Source organism: Perognathus longimembris, chromosome 14 (assembly GCF_023159225.1).
Source record: "Perognathus longimembris pacificus isolate PPM17 chromosome 14, ASM2315922v1, whole genome shotgun sequence".
NCBI lineage: Eukaryota > Metazoa > Chordata > Mammalia > Rodentia > Heteromyidae > Perognathus > Perognathus longimembris.
In genome coordinates, this window is record NC_063174.1 from 61,412,130 (window position 1) to 61,431,485 (window position 19,356).

The following is a 19,356-nucleotide window of genomic DNA, read 5'->3' on the forward strand; positions in this document are numbered from 1 at the left end:
CTGGAGCACAGGAGAAGGAACACCCTGTTACCAAGATGTAAGAAGGGATGGTGGGGCACTGGTGTTTCAAGCCTGTCATTCTAGCTACTCAGGAACCTGAAATCTGAGAATTGAGGTCAAAGCCAGCCCAGGCAGGAAAGTCCATGAGATTCTTATCTCTAATTAACCAGCAAAATGCCAGAAGTGGAACTGTCTCAACTGGTAGATCACTAGCCTTGAGTAAAAATGCTTAGCAACAGCACTCAGCCCTGAGTTCAAGCTCCAGGGCTAGCCAGAGACAAGTAAAAACAGAAAAAGTGCTAGAAGTTTAGGGGGAAAAAAAACTAAGTAGGGTTCTAACACTGGTCCCCCCAGGAAACGTGAGTAACATTAGTTATAATTACTAACTGTTCGTTTCCCTATAGCTGTCATTAGGCCAATAATTGAGGACCTGTACTCTTTCTTGAGAGTTCAGTAAGAACCTGATACCTGTCAGTCAGGTTTTAGTCAAGGTGTCCTTAGTGTCTTTACTCTGACTTCTAGGATAACAAATATGACTCTGAAGTATTTATAAGTCATACCTTATTAAGGGACTGGTATCTAGAATATATGAAGAACTCTTACAACTCAGTAACAGAAGTATAATCAGTCCAACTAAAAAAAACAGACAAAGGCCCTGAATAGATACTTATTCCAAAAAGACATACATATGAAAAGATGTTCTACATCATAACTCGTTAGGGCCACACAGGCCAAATCCACAATGAGATACTACTCCCTCACCTACAGTAGGACAGCTAGAATCTAAATGGCAGAATCAATTGTCTGCAAGAGAAATGGAAACCTTTATCCAGTGCTGCTAGAGTGTAAAACGGTGGAACTGCAACAGCCTGGCAGTCCTTCAAAAGGTTAAAGCATTAATATACAACCTGGCAATTCTACTTCCTCATGACAATGTATGTAAAAGACTTGAAAACGTATGTCCCACATAAAAATGTACCCTATTGAATGTACATAAAAGTTCAGAGCAGCATCATTCCTAGTAGCCAACCATAAAAACAAGTCCATCAATAATGAATAAATAAAATCTAGTTCATCTATACAAGGAAATATTTATTCAGCAACACAAAGCAATTATTCACTAATATATGCTTCAAGGATGAATAAACCTAAAAACATGCTAAGTAAAAGAAACCAGTCAAAAAAGGACTATGGCTGGGCACCAGTGGCTCACACCTGTGAGGCTGAGATCTGAGAATCATGGTTCAAAGCCAGATCAGGAAGAAAATTCCCCGTGAGACTCTCTTTTTTTTTTTTTTTTTTTGGCCAGTCTTGGGGCTTGGACTCAGGGCCTGAGCACCGTCCCTGGCTTCTTTTTTGCTCAAGGCTAGCACTCTACCACTTGAGCCACAGCACCACTTCTGGCCATTTTCTATATATGTGGTGCTGGGGAATTGAACCCAGGGCCTCATGTATACGAGACAAGCACTCTTGCCACTAGGCCATATCCCTAGCCCCACCCGGTGAGACTCTTAACTCCAATTAATCACTCATAAAACAGAAGTGTTGCTGTGGCTCAAGTGGTAGAGTCCTAACCTTAAGCAAAAGAAACTCAGAGATAGTGCCCGAGCCCCGAGTTCAAGCCCTAGGACTGGCATTAAAAAAAAAAAAAGGGCTGGGTATATGGCCTAGTGGTAGAGTGCTTGCCTTGTATACATGAAGCCCTGGGTTCAATTCCCCAGCACCACATATACAAAAAATGGCCAGAAGTGGCGCTGCGGCTCAAGTGGCAGAGTTGCTAGCCTTGAGCAAAAAGAAGCCAGGGACAGTGCTCAGGCCCTGAGTCCAAGGCCCAGGACTGGTCAAAAAAAAAAAAAAAAAAAAAAAAAAAAGAAAGAAAGAAAACCCTATCCTATCTAAATTCAACCCATTCTTTAGAGTACAAAGTATTTTTTAAAAATAATTTACTGTACCTGGTAATCATCTTACCTCCAATAATGTCCTCTCCCCTTGCAGCCTGACAAAATTCTTTATTATATAAAGAGCCAAGATTTTATACTTCTCAGTATTATATATATATAATATACTGTATAATATATATACTCATGTATAATATATGATAAAATAGTACAGCACAAATATTATAATACATTATATATAATAATAAGAAGTGTAAAATATATATATAGCCAGTTTGGGGGCTATATAATACTGAGAAGTGTAAGTGGGGCTTGAACTCAGGGCATAGGCGCTGTCCCTGAGCTTCTTATGCTCATGGCTAGCTCTCTACCACTTGAGCCACAGTGCCACATTTGGCATTTTCTGTGTATGTGGTACTGAGGAATGGAACCCAGGGCCTCATGCATGCTAGGCAAGCACTCTACCACTATGCCACATTCCAAGCCCTCAGATAATATTTTTAATGGAAGATTTGCTATTTTATGGGATTTTGCATGAGGGGGAACATGACATTTTTGCCTTCATGATGTTATCAGAAGGGAAAAATAGAGTTGCTGAACAGGGGCTGGTGTGCAGCTCAGTGGTAAGGGTGAGTATCTAGCATGGATGAGGCCCTAACCATGGGTGGGTTCTAACCTCAGCATTGGAAAAACAAAAAAATCTAAAGCAGTAAAAATTTCTAAAAATTGCTGATCAACTCAACACAAGTTAGGTGAAACACAGTAAGGGCTCAGACTCAGAGTTTTCATATATTAAGTTGTGCCAAGAATTGGGTTAGAGCCGGGCACTGGTGGCTCACGCCTGTGATCCTAGCTACTCAGGAGGCTCAGTTCTGAGGATCGCAGTTTGAAGCTATCCCAAAAAAGTAAAACCCACAAGACTTTAATCTCCAATTAACTACCAAAAAGCCAGAAGTGAAGCTGTGGCTCACGTGGTAGAGCGATAACCTTAAGCACAAAAGCTCAGGGATGGCATCCAGGCCCTGAGTTCAAGCCCCAGGACTGGTATCTACACACACAAAAAAGAATCGAATCTGCTTTTCCTGCTTATCTTAAATGGCTTTCATTTGAGCCAAACCACGTTTCATTTTACAAATGCTACTTTGTAAAACTGTGTAATACAAATCTTCATTTTAATTACTCAATTCCTCACTACCAAAAGAAATTAAGAACCAGAAAGCATTATTTTCATTTGACAAATGTTGAATTATATGTACTTATTCATCTTTACAGAACTTAATACATACCATTTCCCCTCCATACTTCAGCTAAATGACAACTGCCTTCTCCCGGTTCCTTACAAAACTCTACCACATCTCGACAGGTTGTTTCTGGTGTTATAGGAACTTCTGTTAAAATTTGCTCATTGTTGCTCAAGAACACGGTTAATATCATCTGTGAAAGAAAAGATTAAAGTGGCAGTTTAGATCCCTTAGCATAAAGAGATTACTTTATAAATTTAACATGTTCCCTCTACCATCACCCTCCCCAAATGTCTACAATATTAGATTCCTTAGGATATGTGAAAAATAAAGTCAAGTCATAAAAATTCTAAAAGTAATTTTACAAAAAAAAAAACTACCATGGCCAAGTGTTATACAGCCTGAAAAACACATCTCACTAGTGGGTAAATACTGATATCCCCAACTCAGGTACAATTCCTTGAAACAATAACAAATGATGAACAAAGTCAAAGTCCCCACTTCAAAGTCAAGCAGGGAAAAGACTACATAGTGAATGATGTTTGAGCACCTAAAACATTCATCTGGATTCATACCATACATTATATACCACCAGAATTCCTAATAGAACTGGATATAAATCACAAAACCATAAAAATGATAGAAAACCTATGAAAGTCCTTTCTTTAACATTGGAACACAGAAGTCCGTTATAACTCAAAAACCATTACACCAGCTTCCAGTGGCTCACACTTGTAAATCCCAGGTACTTGGGCTGAGAATGGAACATTATAGTTTCAGTTTGAGAACAGGAGATCACAGTTCAAAGCCAGCCCAGGAAGAAAACTTAACAGATCCCTTCTTAACCAGTTGCTGGGCATGGTCACATGCCTGTCATCCTAAGCAATATGAGGACGAGATTGTGAAGACTGAGGATCTAGGGTTAATATAAACAAGAAAGTCCCCAAGGTTTCATCTCAATCAGCAGAGGAAAGCTGGACACAAGGGTGCATACCTGTCAGCCCAGATGCGAGAAACCTTAAAACAGGCAGCTGACAGTCGAGACAAAGACCCTGGCGGAGAATGAGACCCTATCTCAAAATAACCAGCACAAAAAAGGGATAGATGTGGTTTAATAGAATGGCACTTGCCTAGCCCAGATTTCAAAACCCAGTACCATAAAAACAAACCTCTAAAAAACAGCATCACAAAATACATTGGTATATTTAAGTACATAAACTGTAATGTGCGAGTGCTGGTCTGGGGCTGGAACTTAGGGCCTACATGGTGACCCTGGGCTTTTATGCTTGAGGCTAGTGCTCTACTACCAGAGCCACAGCACCCCTTCTGGCGTTTTGGTGGTTAACTGGAGATGAGTCTCAAGGCTCTTCCTTCCCAGGGATGGCATTAAATTGTAATCCTTAGAACTTAACTTCCTGAGTAGCTAAGATTAGAGGTGTGAGCAACCAGCACCCAGCTAATTAAATCGAATTAAAACAAAAATAACAGTAAGAAGTTGGTCAGGTCCTGAGTTCAATCCCCAGTTCTGCCAAAAAAGAAAAAAAAAAAAGATAAGCCAGTGAAAATATTTAAAACAACTGGCTAGGGGCTGGGGATATGGCCTAGTGGCAAGAATGCCTGCCTCATATACATGAGGCCCTGGGTTCGATTCCCCAGCACCACATATACAGAAAATGGCCAGAAGTGGCGCTGTGGCTCAAGTGGCAGAGTGCTAGCCTTGAGCAAAAAAGAAGCCAGGGACAGTGCTCAGGCCCTGAGTCCAAGCCCCAGGACTGGCCAAAAAAAAACAAACCACACAACTGGCTAGTCATAATAAAACATTCCCAGGGCTGGGAATGTGGTTTAGTGGTAGAGTGCTTGCCTAGCATGCATGAAGCCCTGGGTTCGATTCCTCAGCACCACATACACAGAAAAAGCCAGAAGTGGTGCTGTGGCTCAAGTTGGCAGAGTGCTAGCCTTGAGCAAAAAGAAGCCAGGGACAGTGTTCAGGCCCTGAGTTCAAGCCCCAAGACTAGCAAAGAAAAATAAATAAACCTCAGCCAGTGCTGGTGGCTCATACCTATAATCCTAGCTACTCAGGAGGCTGAGATTTGGGGGTCATGGTTCAAAGCCAGACCAGGGAGGAAAGTCCCTGAGACTTTTAACTCCAATTAACTACCAGAAAACTGGAAACGGTACTGTGGCTCAAAGTGGTAGAGTGCTAGCCCTGAACAAAGTAGCTCAGGAACAGTGCCCAGGCCCTGAGCTCAAGCCCTATGACCAAACAACAACAACAACAACAAAAAAAACCTAAAAAAAAAAAAATCCCTGTAAGGTTCGCCAGGAAGGAAACCTACCACAAGGTTTAGGCAGAAAGGAGTTTGTTGGGGGGAAGCAAACTGCTGGCCTGTACACACAAGATGGAGGTATGGGGAGACAGAGGGGAAGGAAGAAGGGAAAGAGAGAAAAAGAGCAAGAGAGGAGCAAGAGAGAGTAAGGGAGAAAAGGAAAGAGCTGGGACTGTGTTGAGCTGGATTATATAGGAAAAGGTAGGAGGTCTGGCCAGGTGGATTGGATGTGACCTCAGAGAAGGGGAAGTAACAGCCTCCAGGTGTGCCAGTCACCTAGGTAATGCAGGTACTGGACCCAGACTACGAAACAGGTGGAGGGCATCTGCATGGAGCCCTCCTGGGGCTCCACCACTTTGACCTAAGATCCTAAGACATCATACCAAAAGTTATTTTTTAACTATGCCTTAATAAAGCACAATTTAAATTAAGGGTTTTCTTTAATCAGGAAGTATTACAAAGCATTCAGAAAGTATCAGAAACAACCTCTCCAAAAACTCTCCTCTCTCTTTAAAATCTCAGCTGTCAACCAGTACAACTTCTTTTTTTTTCTTAGAATGTCCTCATGGCCTTCATTTTCAAGTTAATATCTTTGTAACAATGTTTAAATGGATCTGGTTTCCTTCTCCTTCATCCTTCTGTCTCCCCTCCTGCCAGTCCATTCTTCTCCACTGCCAGGTCATGTTTCCAGAAGGACACAAGTGGAGTCACCCCCTGGCTTGTAACCCTCAGAACACCCCACTCATAAAATCAGTCTTTCCCCAATATCATCTCTGGCAAATGTAAGCAGGCAAAGAGTCTCTTCTTGAGTGTAATGCGGTGGTGTTCATGAGAATCTCATGGGGGTGGGATTTCCATGAAAACATGGAAAACATACCACGAACCGGCCCAAGCACAGACTCCAGCCTTCAAGGCCCAAGTCTCTTCACACTGAACCTCACACCTCAGCTCTGGGGCAGTTCTCTGAACCCCAATCCCTCCTGTTTGTCCTAAATTCCCATTCACTCTTATTTTTAATTTCCTATTGCCTGGTCAGTACCTGGCATGTGATAGACTCACTAAAATCTGTTTGGCTCTACAGAGGACACAATGCCCTAAAACTGGAAAAATGCGTATTATCAAAGCACAGTACATCTAGTCTGTTCAATAAACAAACATCCCTCTTTCATAAACAATTCTCCCACCGTACCCCACTCTCCTAGAAAACCAGGAAGCAGCATCCAGGAATTCAGAAATAATCATTGTATTAGCAAACAACAGGATTCACAGCACTTTGTTTTGTTTTTTGTTTTTTTTTTGTTTTTTGCTTTAAGCTTCACACTACCTCACTAAGAAGAAACATATACTAAAAAGGAACAGTTCTCTCCCTCTGACCTTGTTGGCTTTCCCAAATGATTACTACACTGTGGGAAGTAAAGAGGAATATACGCCTCACCCCACTTTCACCTTCCAGTTTCAAGGCTTGAGCTCAGTGCTTCAAACTCTGACTCGGGTTGCTTTTTCATGGCTGGTGCTCTATGCTCTAACATTTGAACCATGCCTATAATTCAGCATTTGGCTGGTTAATCGGAAATAGAGTGTCTGGAACATTTCTGCCTGGCTAGCTTCAAACCATAATCCTCTGACCTCAGCCTCCCGAGTATGCATCTAGGATTACGGGTATGAGCTACCAGCCACACAACTCACGGAGAACTATCTTGAAAAAAGGAAAGGAGCCAGGCACCAGTGGCTCACGCCTGCAATCTGAGTTACTCAGGAAGCTGAGATCTGAGGATCACAGTTCAAAGCCAGCCCTGGCAGGAAAGCCGGTGAAACTCCTATCTTCAATTAACAAGCAGAAAAGTGGAAATGGCGCTGTGGCTCAAAGTGGTAGCCTTGAGCAAAAGAAAAACAACAACAAAAAAGACCTCAGGGACAGTGCCCTGGCCCTGAGTTCAAGCCCCATGACTGACCAAAAAAATAAGATAAATAGAAAGGGGTTACTAAGGAGGAGTTAGGCTAACTAGGGCGAGAGCATGTATGAAAATAGAAGAGTGAAGTCTGCTGAAATGATTGTCCTAGGAAGCAGGGAGCGTGGTACGGGAGAGCTATGGGGGGAACTGAGTGGAATACATTATATAAAGCCATGCAATGTCACAATGAAGTCTTCCCTTGAAAATGTATGCTAACAAAAATTGTGAAAGCACTGGGAATATGGCCTAGTGGCAAGAGTGCTCGCCTCCTACACATGAAGCTCTTGGTTCGATTCCCCAGCACCACATATATGGAAAACGGCCAGAAGGGGCGCTGTGGCTCAGGTGGCAGAGTGCTAGCCTTGAGCAAAAAGAAGCCAGGGACGGTGCTCAGGCCCTGAGTCCAAGGCCCAGGACTGGCCAAAAAAAAAAAAAAAAAAATTGTGAAAGCATACAGAAATTGGCATTTTTTCTTACACATATTAATTTTACAGTTGTAATGGTAAACATTTTCCAGTGAGATTTCATAGCCTGTGGTTTTTTTTTTTTTTTTTTTTTTTTTTGGCCAGTCCTGGGCCTTGGACTCAGGGCCTGAGCACTGTCCCTGGCTTCCTTTTGCTCAAGGCTAGCACTCTGCCACTTGAGCCACTTCTGACCATTTTCTGTATATGTGGTGCTGGGGAATCAAACCCAGGGCCTCATGTATACGAGGCAAGCTCTCTTGCCACTAGGCCATACCCCAGCCCCTAGCCTGTGGTTTTTAAGGATTACTAATATACTGTTCCAAGCCATGCTCTGTAAGAACAGAATTATGTCCAGCTACTATAGTTCACCAATAACCAAGACAGTGTAACTGACCTCAGGTTCAGGGTCTTTTCTTTTTCCTTCCTTCCTGTTTTCTTTTGTGATTTTTGGAGACAGGGTCTCCCTAAACAGCATAGGCTGGCCTTAAGCTTTCTCTCTCTCTCTCTGTGTGTCTCTATATCCTGATGATGTCTGGGATTACAAATTTGGACCAGGGTTGGTTTTCTTTAGACCATTTCTATCTCTTTATCTCTTACTTTCCTGGCAGCTAGGGCTCTTAAGTACCATGAGCTGGTCACATGATTACAGTCATTAGCCCCTGGAAGACAGATTCATGCACACGGATTGCATAAAGCAATACCAGGACTGTGCTCACTTACTCTGAAAAGTGGTATCCTTTCAAACAAATTTCTTTCAGACATGTTTATTTCAGAATAAAGGATGGACTGATGTTATTTCGATACCTTTTTGAATTATCAAGACTTTTCAGCTCACTAATGCATCCAATATAATAAGAGGGAGAAAAGAGGCAGAACAGCAGGGTTTTAAGTCTGAATGTTTATTTTTTTTTTTTATTTTTTTTTTTTTGGCCAGTCCTGGGCCTTGGACTCAGGGCCTGAGCACTGTCCCTGGCTTCTTCCCGCTCAAGGCTAGCACTCTGCCACTTGAGCCACAGCGCCGCTTCTGGCCGTTTTCTGTATATGTGGTGCTGGGGAATCGAACCTAGGGCCTCGTGTATCCGAGGCAGGCACTCTTGCCACTAGGCTACATCCCCAACCCCTGAATGTTTATTTTTGAAAGGTAAGAATTCCCAAATTTCTTATCCCAAAGTCACTAAAATATTACTTCAATTTTTTTTGCCAGTCCTGGGGCTTGAACTCAGGGCCTGGGCACTGTCCCTGGCTTCTTTTTGCTCAAGGCCAGCACTCTTTTTTTTTTTTTTTTTTTGGCTAGTCCTGGGGCTTGAACTCAGGGCCTGGGCACTGTTCCTGGCTTCTTTTTGCTCAAGGCCAACACTCTACCTCTTTTTTTTTTTTTTTTTTTGGCTAGTCCTGGGGCTTGAACTCAGGGCCTGAGCACTGTCCCTGGCTTCTTTTTGCTCAAGGCTAGTACTCTGCCACTTGAGCCACAGCACCACTTCTGGCTGTTTTCTGTATATGTGGTGCTAGGGAATTGAACCCAGGACCTCATGTATACAAGGCAAGCAACTCTTGCCACTAGGCCATATCCCCAGTCCCAGCACTCTACCTCTTTTTTTTTGGCCAGTCCTGGGCCTTGGACTCAGGGCCTGAGCACTGTTCCTGGCTTCTTCCCGCTCAAGGCTAGCACTCTGCCACTTGAGCCACAGCGCCGCTTCTGGCCGTTTTCTGTATATGTGGTGCTGGGGAATCGAACCTAGGGCCTCATGTATCCGAGGCAGGCACTCTTGCCACTAGGCTATATCCCCAGCCCCAAGCACTCTACCTCTTGAGCCACAGTGACACTTCCAGCTTCTTCTGATTATGTGGTGCTGAGGAATCAAACCCAGGGCTTCATGGATGCTAGGCAAACCATTGAGCCACATTCCCAGCCTCTCCAAGAGACTTTTATTCCAGTTAACCAGCAAAAATACATTAGTAGAGACATGGCTCAAATGGTTTAAAAAACAACAACAACCTGGGAGTGTGAGGCCTTGTAGTTCAAGCCACCACCAGCACTCAACATACAAAATGTTTTTGAAGATACATTAGCTTTAGTTGACATGAATGATACACATTTTCCTAAAATATCAGCAAACATCAAGGCTGAAAAGGCAAGTGCCCTCAAAACATTCTAGCAAGGTCACTTTAGCTTAAAAAGAATTAACAAAGAAGCTGGGAATGTGGATTAGTGGAAGAGTGTTTGCCTCGCATGCATGAAGCCCTGGGTTCAATTCCTCAGTACCATATAAAGAGAACAAAACAGAAGGCGCTGTAGCCTAAGTGGTAGAGTGCCGACCTTGAGCAAAAGAAACTCAGGGTCAGAGCCCAGGCCCTGCACTCAAGCCCCAGGACCAGCCAAAAATAAAAAAATACCCAAGTCCTCTTTATGTGTATGTTAACATCTTTGAAATTAGCAGGTCTCATAACTGATGGCATGTTACATTTTAATGGGTAATGTTACCTTTCCTTTAATAAAGCATACAAAACACAGGAGAAACCCAACAGGATTAGGGAACTGAAGAAAACAAAGGGAAAAAGATGATCTTTATCCTCTCTAAAAAAACTAGAATGTTAAAAATAAGATTTGGGGGCTGGGGATCTGGCTCAGTGGAAAAGCGCCTGCCTGGCGAGTGCAGCTCTGGAAAACAAAAACAACTACATAAAAATAAGATTTGGCTACCTTTAGTTAGGAAAACAAAGACTTAGTATGAGCCTGTCACAATCCAGAACGTGAGGACAGGCTGCCCTCTTTCCATCTCAATTGACTGGACTGTTCTAGGACAATTCATATAAGCAGTGATCTTTGTTTGCATCTGGCCCCTTTGACTTAGCGTATGCTCAGATTCATCCATGAACAGCCCTCCATTGCACAATGTACTATATTTTATTTATCTCAAGTCAGTGGATGGTTGCCTGATACTGGAGGCTGGGACTATTGGGACTACAGACTGACTGAGAATTGGCATGTCATTTCTTCTTGGGATGACAGAAATGTTCTAATATTATTATTAGATTGTGGTGATGATTATACCAACTAGTATATATATACAACTAGTAAATGTACTAAATCGTTTACAAATCATTCCTCAGGAAAACTTCTTTTAATTTGCCTTTCTGTTGTTGTTTTGACTTTTTTTTTAGATGATAGGGTCTCACTGTGTGCCACAGTCTGGTCTTTAACCTGTGATCCTAATAACTCAGCTTCTTGAGTACCAGGAATATAAGATCTACACTTCCACCTTACTTTGACTTAGCAAAGCTATTTTGTTTAAAGTGGGATCTCTAAAAGACTTCCAGAAAAGGAAATAAGAAATAATGTAGTATAAACAACCCAAGGAGAAATCCAAACTCTCTCCCTAATTGGGCCACTTATTTTGCTGCATCTGGCTGGAGAATCTGCTCCCTTCTCCAGCTCCGGGTCTCAATTTCTCAGCAGGAGCTCCTAGGTAACAGGAAGGACACTCCTTAGGACAAGCAACCTACCTCTAGTTCTTAGTGGGAGAAAATATTTCTTTCTTTTAAAAAATTTATTAAGGTGTAGACCAGGCTGGTCTCAAACTCGTGATCCTCCTGTCTTATCCTCTTCATTGATTACCGGCGTGTGCCACCACAGCCAGCGAGAAAATATTTCCCAAGTACACAGCAGATAAAGGACCTGTACCCTAATGTAAAAGAATTTCTTTCTTTTTTTTTTTTTTGCCAGTCCTGGGGCTTGAACTCAGGGCCTGAGCACTGTCCCTGGCTTCTTTTTGCTCAAGGCTAGCACTCTGCCACTTGAGTGAAAGCACCACTTCTGGCCTTTTCTATATATGTGGTGCTGAGGAATCAAACCCAGGGCTCCATGTATACAAGGCAAGCACTTTACCACTAGGCCATATTTCCAGCCCCAATTATTTATTTATTTTTTCTTTTCAATCCTCAGACCTCAGCCTCCTGAGTAGACAGGATTATAGATGTGAGCTGCCAGCACCTGATTGTAAAATAATTTCTTAAAACTCAGTAAGTACGCTGGGTGCTAGTGGCTTATGTCTGTAATCCTAGCTACTCAGGAAGCTGAGATCTGAGGATTGCAGTTCAAAGCCAGCCGGGCAGGAAAGTTTGTAAGAATCTTACCTCTAATTTAACCACCAGAAAACTGGAAGTGGCTCTGTGGCTCAAAGTGGTAGAGCACTAGCCTTGAGCAAAAGAGCTCAGGGACACCATCTGAGTTCAAGCCCCATGACTGACAAAACAAAAAAACCTCACTAAGGGCTGGGAATGTGACCTAGTGGTAAAGTGCTCGCCTCATATACGTGAAGCCCTGGGTTCGATTCCTCAGCACCACATACATAGAAAAAGCCAGAAGTGGCATTGTGGCTCAAGAGCTAGAGAGCTAGCCTTGAGCTAAAAGAAGTCAGGGACAGTGCTCAGCCCTGAGTTCAAGCCCCAGGACTGACAAAACAACAACAACAAAATCCCAGATTTGGGGCAGGAGGAGTATTGAAAGAGCAATCCAATTGATCTGTTTCCATTTGATATATGCTTCAAATATACCACTAAATTAAAAATCCGCTTGTCACTTCCTCAGGTCTTAGAATAAATCCCCAAATCCTAAGTGCTGCCTCCAAAGCCCTGAGTGACCTGCAATGCAAACAATCACACTGCTCTGGTATGACCAATTATACTGACCTTGCACTTGCTGTCCCGCAGACAGCTCTGCTCAACTACTTACACGGCTGTGTAACCCTCTTCTTTCAGCTCCTTATCAGAAAAGTTCTCCCTAATAACCCATAAAAAAAAATGGCCCCTTGGGCTGGGAATTTGGTCTCAGTGGCAAGAGTGTTTGCCTCAAAAATGGCCCCTTTATCATTCTCTTTCCTCTTACCCATCACATTCACTACTGCCTGACTTTATTTCCCCTCCTTGAGAGCAGGAATTCTAGGCTAGTCTCTCTCCTGCTACACCACTAGTCTGGAGCCTGGCATGCAGTATGTACCAGTAAACTCCATGACATATGCCTTTCTACAGTACTCTGTGTGTGTGTGTGTGTGTGTGTGTGTGTGTGTGTGTGTATCTTGAGGGGTAGATGCTTATCTTCAAGGTCTCTATTTTATTCTTAATCAATGAGTCCACATCAGAGAGAAGAAAAAAACCCTGAAAATTAGTTATGGAATGTGAGTGTGAAAGACAGACTAACAAAACAAGTACTGATACTTGGCAGATTTCACATCAAGAAATACAACAGAGGGATCAGAGACGTGGCTCAGGTGGTAGAGCACTAGCCAATGGGTAAAAGTATGAAGTACCAAATTCAAATCCTGGTCTTGGACCCCCCTCACAACTCCTTCCAAAAAAAGGGAATTCAATAGATAGCCTTTGCCAAAGCCTTCCTTTCTCCCACAAGGTGGCGCTGCATGGTAACAGGGGAGTATTCCACCCCACCTCCTAAAGCCAATGGGGGTGAAGAGAAGTAATTAAGGAAGAAGCATAATTTAGTAAAAGCATAGTAAACTCAGTATCTATGATTGGGAGGTATATTACTTTGTTTTTTGCTAGTCCTGGGGCTTGAACTCAGTCAGGGCCTGAGCACTGTCCCTGGTGCTCAGGCCCTGAGTTCAAGCCCCAGGATCAGCAAAAAAAAAAAAAAAAAAAAAAAAGAGAGAGAGAGAGAGAGAGAAAGAGAGAGATAGGAGTGTAAGCCTGCAGAGGTACATATTTAACCCTCTTGATAAGGTATCTGTAAATATTTAGGTAGCATCTAGTCTAAATTAAATACCATCAAATTAACTCTCAATAATCGTATCAATTTTTCTTAGTTGAAGTCACTGTTTTATTTGCATTTACAATTTAACATAAATATTATATTCCAAACGGGAACTGGTGGCTCACGTATATAATCCTAAACTACTCAGGAGGTTGAGATCTGAGGATCACTGTTTGAAGCCAGTCAGGGCAGGAAAGTCTGTGAGGCTCTTATCTCCCATATACTACTCAAAAAAAGCTGGAAGTGGTGCTGTGGCTCAAGTGGTAGAGTGCTAGTCTTGAGCACAAAGAGGCTCAGGGACATTGCCCAGACCGAAACCCAGAACTGGCAAAAAAAAAAAAAAAGAATATATTATTCCAGCATATGAAAATTTCCTCTCACCATTGATAGAAATTAACTGGTAAGATCTGATTATAATTCCCAGGGCTATAACACTGACATTTATCCTTCTGTCACCTCATTCACTTGATCCTTTTGGTATTAAAAACATACTTGCTTTGAGGGAATCATCTAAAACTGTGTTAGAACACCAAGATCATGAGGCTTCCCATAATGCCTACTTCATGATGACTACAGAATTGTAGAGGAAATACAGCTGATATTCAAAGACTTTGAGAGTATAAAACAGGTAATATGGATTCTGACACATCTGCTCATTGATGTTGTCAAACTGCCTGAAATGACACTCCGTTTACTGACACCATCCACATGAATGGTACAGAAACAGGACCCACCCTGTTCTGTGTGATCAAACCACAAACTATTACCAACCATCAGTGTATCAGGACCAGTGCATTTTTTAATGGGCAGAATAATAAGGCGGCATTAAGAGAAAGATTAAAAAGACTGCAGGGCACTGGTGACTCAGGCCTGTAATCCTGATGGTCAGGAGGCTGAGTAGGTTCAACATTCAAAGACAGCCAGGGCAGAAAAGTCCTTGAGACTTTCATCTCCTATTCACTAGCAGAAATCTGGGACTGGAAGTGGTAGAATGCCAGTCAAGTGATAAAGCCAAGTAAGGGTTGATTTCAAGCCCTAAAACTGGCATGAGGTAGAAGGAATAAATAAAAGACAAACCTCAGATTAGGAGAAAATATTTCAAAAGTACATAGTTGACAAAGGACTTGTATTCTAAATGTCAAATAATTTCTTAAAATTTGATTAGAAGATCTATAAGTTCAATGTAATACCTGTTAAACTCCCAATGTCACTCTTTACTGAGATAGAGAAAAGAATCAAAAAATTCATATGGAACCATAAAAGTTCCCAAATAGCCAAAAGCAAATTGGGCAACAGAAAGAGAAACAAACAAACCAACAGCCCACTGGAGATATCAAAGTTCCAGACTTCAAACTTTCCTACAGAGTTAGAGTAACAAAAACAGCTTGGTACTGGCACAAAAATAATTCTGAAGACCAATGGAATAGACTAGTAGATCGGGGCAGGGGAAGAGGGGAGAGAGGAATACAATCACAAAGACATACAGCCATCTCATATTTAACAAAAGAGGAAAAAATATTTCCGAAAAAAAGCCTCTTTGATAAATGGTGTTGGTAAAACATCCATATGTAGGAAGCTGAACCTGGACCTCTATCCCTGGATCCTTACACTAATATCAATGCAAAGTGGATCAAAGAGTTCATCGTAAGAACTGAAACCTCCAAACTACTACAGGAAGGAATACAAGAAACATTAGAATTTACTGGTGCAGGCAGGAACGGACTAGAGTTCCAGGGGTCCAGCAAATTGGAGAGAGAATGGACAAATGGGTCTGCATCAAGTTAAAAAAAATTCTGGACTACAAAGGACAGTTACTAAGCTAAGGAGATAGCCTACAGAAGGGGAGAAGATCTGTACCAGCTATACTTATGACAAGGGCCTAGAAAGCTGAAACCAGAAGCAAGAGAGACATTGTTACAAAGCATCTTCTATTCACCCCTCCCTAGCCCTTTTGAGTTTTGATCTTCCCATGAGCTAGGGAAGAACTGGTACAGGGACCTGATCAGGAATTAACAACCAATTTGAATGTTGTGAGATGTGATCAATAAATGGCACCTCCCAGAACACCTATTATAATAAGGGCAACCAATCAGAGTACAGCCCAAGGTATAAGAGCCCTTAGATTCAGAGCCACCAAGATAGACAGAGAGAACACACTATGCACAGACAGAACAGCAGAGGCCTTCAACTGAGATACTTTTCTTCTGATCTACCCGGAATAAAAGTTCTTCACGTTAACCCTCCATTTTCCTAGACTTCGTTTGTCAAATTCCCAATACAAGAACTCCAGAAGGCACAGTGGCAGAGAAGGCCACAGAACCATAAGCTGAAGGTGGAGCTGTGACTCTGGCTGACTGCTGCAGAGATGCTACAGCTGCAGGGCTCAACCCTATCCAACTTCAGCCAGCGAGCTGAGCTGGGTGGACAGTGCCCACCACAAGCAACAGCAGAAAAATTCCTATCAACAGTGCTCCTTGGAATTTACTCAAAAACTTGACAATTTAATTAATTCCACATAAAAACATACATACAAATGTTTACAGTAGCCCTTACTCATAACTGCCAGAATTGGAAGCAATCAATATATCCTTCGGTAGATGAATGGATCAACATATACATAAGACCTGGAATATTATTCAGCCATGAAGAGAAATAAGCCATCAAGCCACAAAATGACACAGAAGACCCATAAAATTCATGTTGCTAAGTGAAAGTAACCAATCAAAAAAGGCTACATACTCTATATGAGATAACGTAAAAGCAAAACAACTGAGACAGTAAAAGGATCACTGGCCTCCAGGACAGGCAGTGCTGTTACTCTCCGCAGATACGAAAACAATGGACACATGTAATTTCCACAGGCCTGCACAATACTGAGTCAAGCCTAGCAAAAACTAATGACTTTAACAGAAATGTGTCAATACTGGTCCATCAACACTGTGCACTCATGTAATACATGAACAATAGGGAAACCAGGGGCGGGGGGATGAGGAAAACTATCATTAAACTTCTCTAAAAACTAGTCAATTAACTTGAAATCAGTGTGCTACACTTTATAACCTGCTATTCACACGGGCTAGGGAAGTTCTCCAGATGTAGGGAAAGATATACCACATGGGACAGAACAGAATGAACAAACAAATGTGGGAATACAGAAATAAGCAGTATGGTGCACTTAGTAAGAGTGTATGTAAACATTTTTACTATATATAGAGGAGTATATGTGTAAAAATGTTTGCCTTGTGAAAGGCATTTCTTAGTGTTAGTCCAAAGAGCCTGAAAAATACTATGAAGGTCTCATGATATCCAACAGGACTTACATAAAATTAAATGACATTTCACTAAACTAGAAAAAGCAGTCAAGATTTTGATGCATGTTATCAGGCTCTGTGATACACATTCTACATAGTCCCAATTCTCATTCAAGGTTTATGAGATAGGTTCTGCCTTTTATTTTAGAGATGCGAAAAAAGGCAGCCTGGCACTGGGTGGCTAACACCTGTAATCCTAGCTATTCAGGAGGCTGAGATCTGATGATAGCGGTTCAAAGCCAGCCCGGGTAGGAAAGTACATTAGACTCCCATCTCCAATCAACCACCAGAAAAACAAGAAGTGGCACTGTGGCTCAAGTGGTAGAGTGCTAGTAGCCTTGAGCTGAAGCTGAAAAGCTCAGAAACAGTGCACAGGCCCAGAGCTCAAGCCCTATGACTGACCTCCCCGCTCCCCCAAAAAAATAGAAAGAAAAAAACAGAAACAGTATTTGCTATCTGCAGGGGAGGAAATGCCCAGAAATGAAATAAAGAGGAAATGTTTGGGGCTGGGAATGTGGCTTAGTAGAGTGCTTGCCTAGCATGCATGAAGCCCTGGGTTCAATTCCTCAGCACCACATACACAGAAAAATCCAGAAGTGGCACTGTGGCTCAAGTGGTAGAGTGCTAGCCTTGAGCAAAAAGAAGCTCAGGGACAGTGCTCAGTCCCTGAACTGGCAAAAAAAAAAAAAAAGAATATTCCTGCAACCTCAACACACAGAAGGCTGAGGTAAGAGAATTTTGAGTTTGAGGCTAGCCTGGGCCATGTAATAAGACTCTCAAATAATGACCATAACTTGTGTATTTCTTTACATCTATTTCCTTTTCTCTGGTAATAAACATTTACAGCTGCACAAAACTTATTTTCTCTTGTCTATAAACATAAAAAAATTCACTACTAATCCTTTCACCAAAAGTCAAACAGGCTGGGGCTGGGGATATAGCCTAGCGGCAAGAGTGCCTGCCTCGGATACACGAGGCCCTAGGTTCGATTCCCCAGCACCACGTATACAGAAAACGGCCAGAAGCGGCGCTGTGGCTCAAGTGGCAGAGTGCTAGCCTTGAGCGGGAAGAAGCCAGGGACAGTGCTCAGGCCCTGAGTCCAAGGCCCAGGACTGGCAAAAAAAAAAAAAAAAAAGTCAAACAGGGCTTAAAACAAAGGTGATTAGCAAAATAATGTCTCTGAAGAACACTTTTATATAATCATTTGTATAAGTACACTAAAATCAAAATACAATTTCCAAAGGAAAAATCCAAACTACCTTATGTCAACCTGTCCATTTTCTTTCAGATGTGAGCTGGTTTCTGAGAAGCCATGAAACTGTTTTGAATTTGCTTGTAAGTATACTGAGTTACTATTCTCAGAACATCTCTTTTCTTTAGAAAACTAAGCAAAAGGAAAATGAGAAAAACAAAAGTGCCAGTGCCTGGAGTTTATCTATGCCATTTACAAAGGAAAATACTCCAACAGAGTCTCAACTGGGCACTAATGACAGAACCATGATAAGACGCCTCATGAAACAAGACAGACTGCCATTGTTACAGCAGAGTGACATGGAATAAAATTTCACCTCATTACATGAGTTCAGTGTCAGCACTCTTTATCAGCAACCGTGACCAGGATAGAGACATCCCTATCAACATGAAGACTAGATGGAAATTTACTAATCTCGTTTACAAAGCCTTGTCTAAGCTTGGTCACCAACTTTAAAAACTGAAACCTGAAAGTTTTAAATGTTCATAAAGTTATTTGTGTTTACAGTAAACACATAATTACTAATCCTCCCCCTACACCCCCTCCCTCCCACCTGTTCGCTTTGATATTGTAGAAAGTACTTAGCCAGGTACTGGTGGCTCATGCTTGTAATCCTAGCTACTCAGGAAGCTGAGATCTGATGACCGCAGTTCAAAACTAGGTGGTGCAGGGAAGTCCAGGAGACTCTTATGGCCAATTAACCACCTAAAAGCCAGAATTGGAGCTGTGTATCAATGGTAGAGTGCTACCCTTGAGTCAAAAAAGCTCATGGAGGGGTCTAGGAATATGGCCTAGTGATGGAGTGCTTGCCTGGCATACATGAAGCCTTGAGTTCAATTTCTCAGCACCACATATACAGAAAAAGCCAGAGATGGCGCTGTGGCTCAAATGGTAGAGTGCTAGCTTTGAGCAAAAAGAAGCCTGGGACAGTGCTCAGGCCCTGAGTCCAAGAAAAAACAAAACCGCCCAAACCCTAATAACAAAATATACAAAGTAAATATATAAATAACAATATATTATGTATAATATAAAAATATATATGAAAAAAGAAAAATCAAACATACTAAGTATGACTATAAAAGAGCAGATTAACAGCCGGGTGCCAGTGGCTCACACATGTAATCCTAGCTACTCAGGAGGCTGAGAT

At 42.1% G+C, this 19,356-nt stretch overlaps 1 protein-coding gene across 2 annotated transcripts in view; it reads right to left on the reverse strand.

The window, feature by feature from the left end:
* Ppp1r13b (protein phosphatase 1 regulatory subunit 13B) overlaps positions 1 to 19,356 on the reverse strand; it is a 77,892-nt gene that overhangs the window by 35,204 nt on the left and 23,332 nt on the right. For both annotated transcript variants that reach the window (XM_048362649.1, XM_048362648.1), the window contains exon 2: positions 3,185 to 3,332. In XM_048362649.1, coding sequence (XP_048218606.1) covers positions 3,185 to 3,332 — 148 coding nt within the window. The remainder of the gene's footprint in view (positions 1 to 3,184; positions 3,333 to 19,356) is intronic.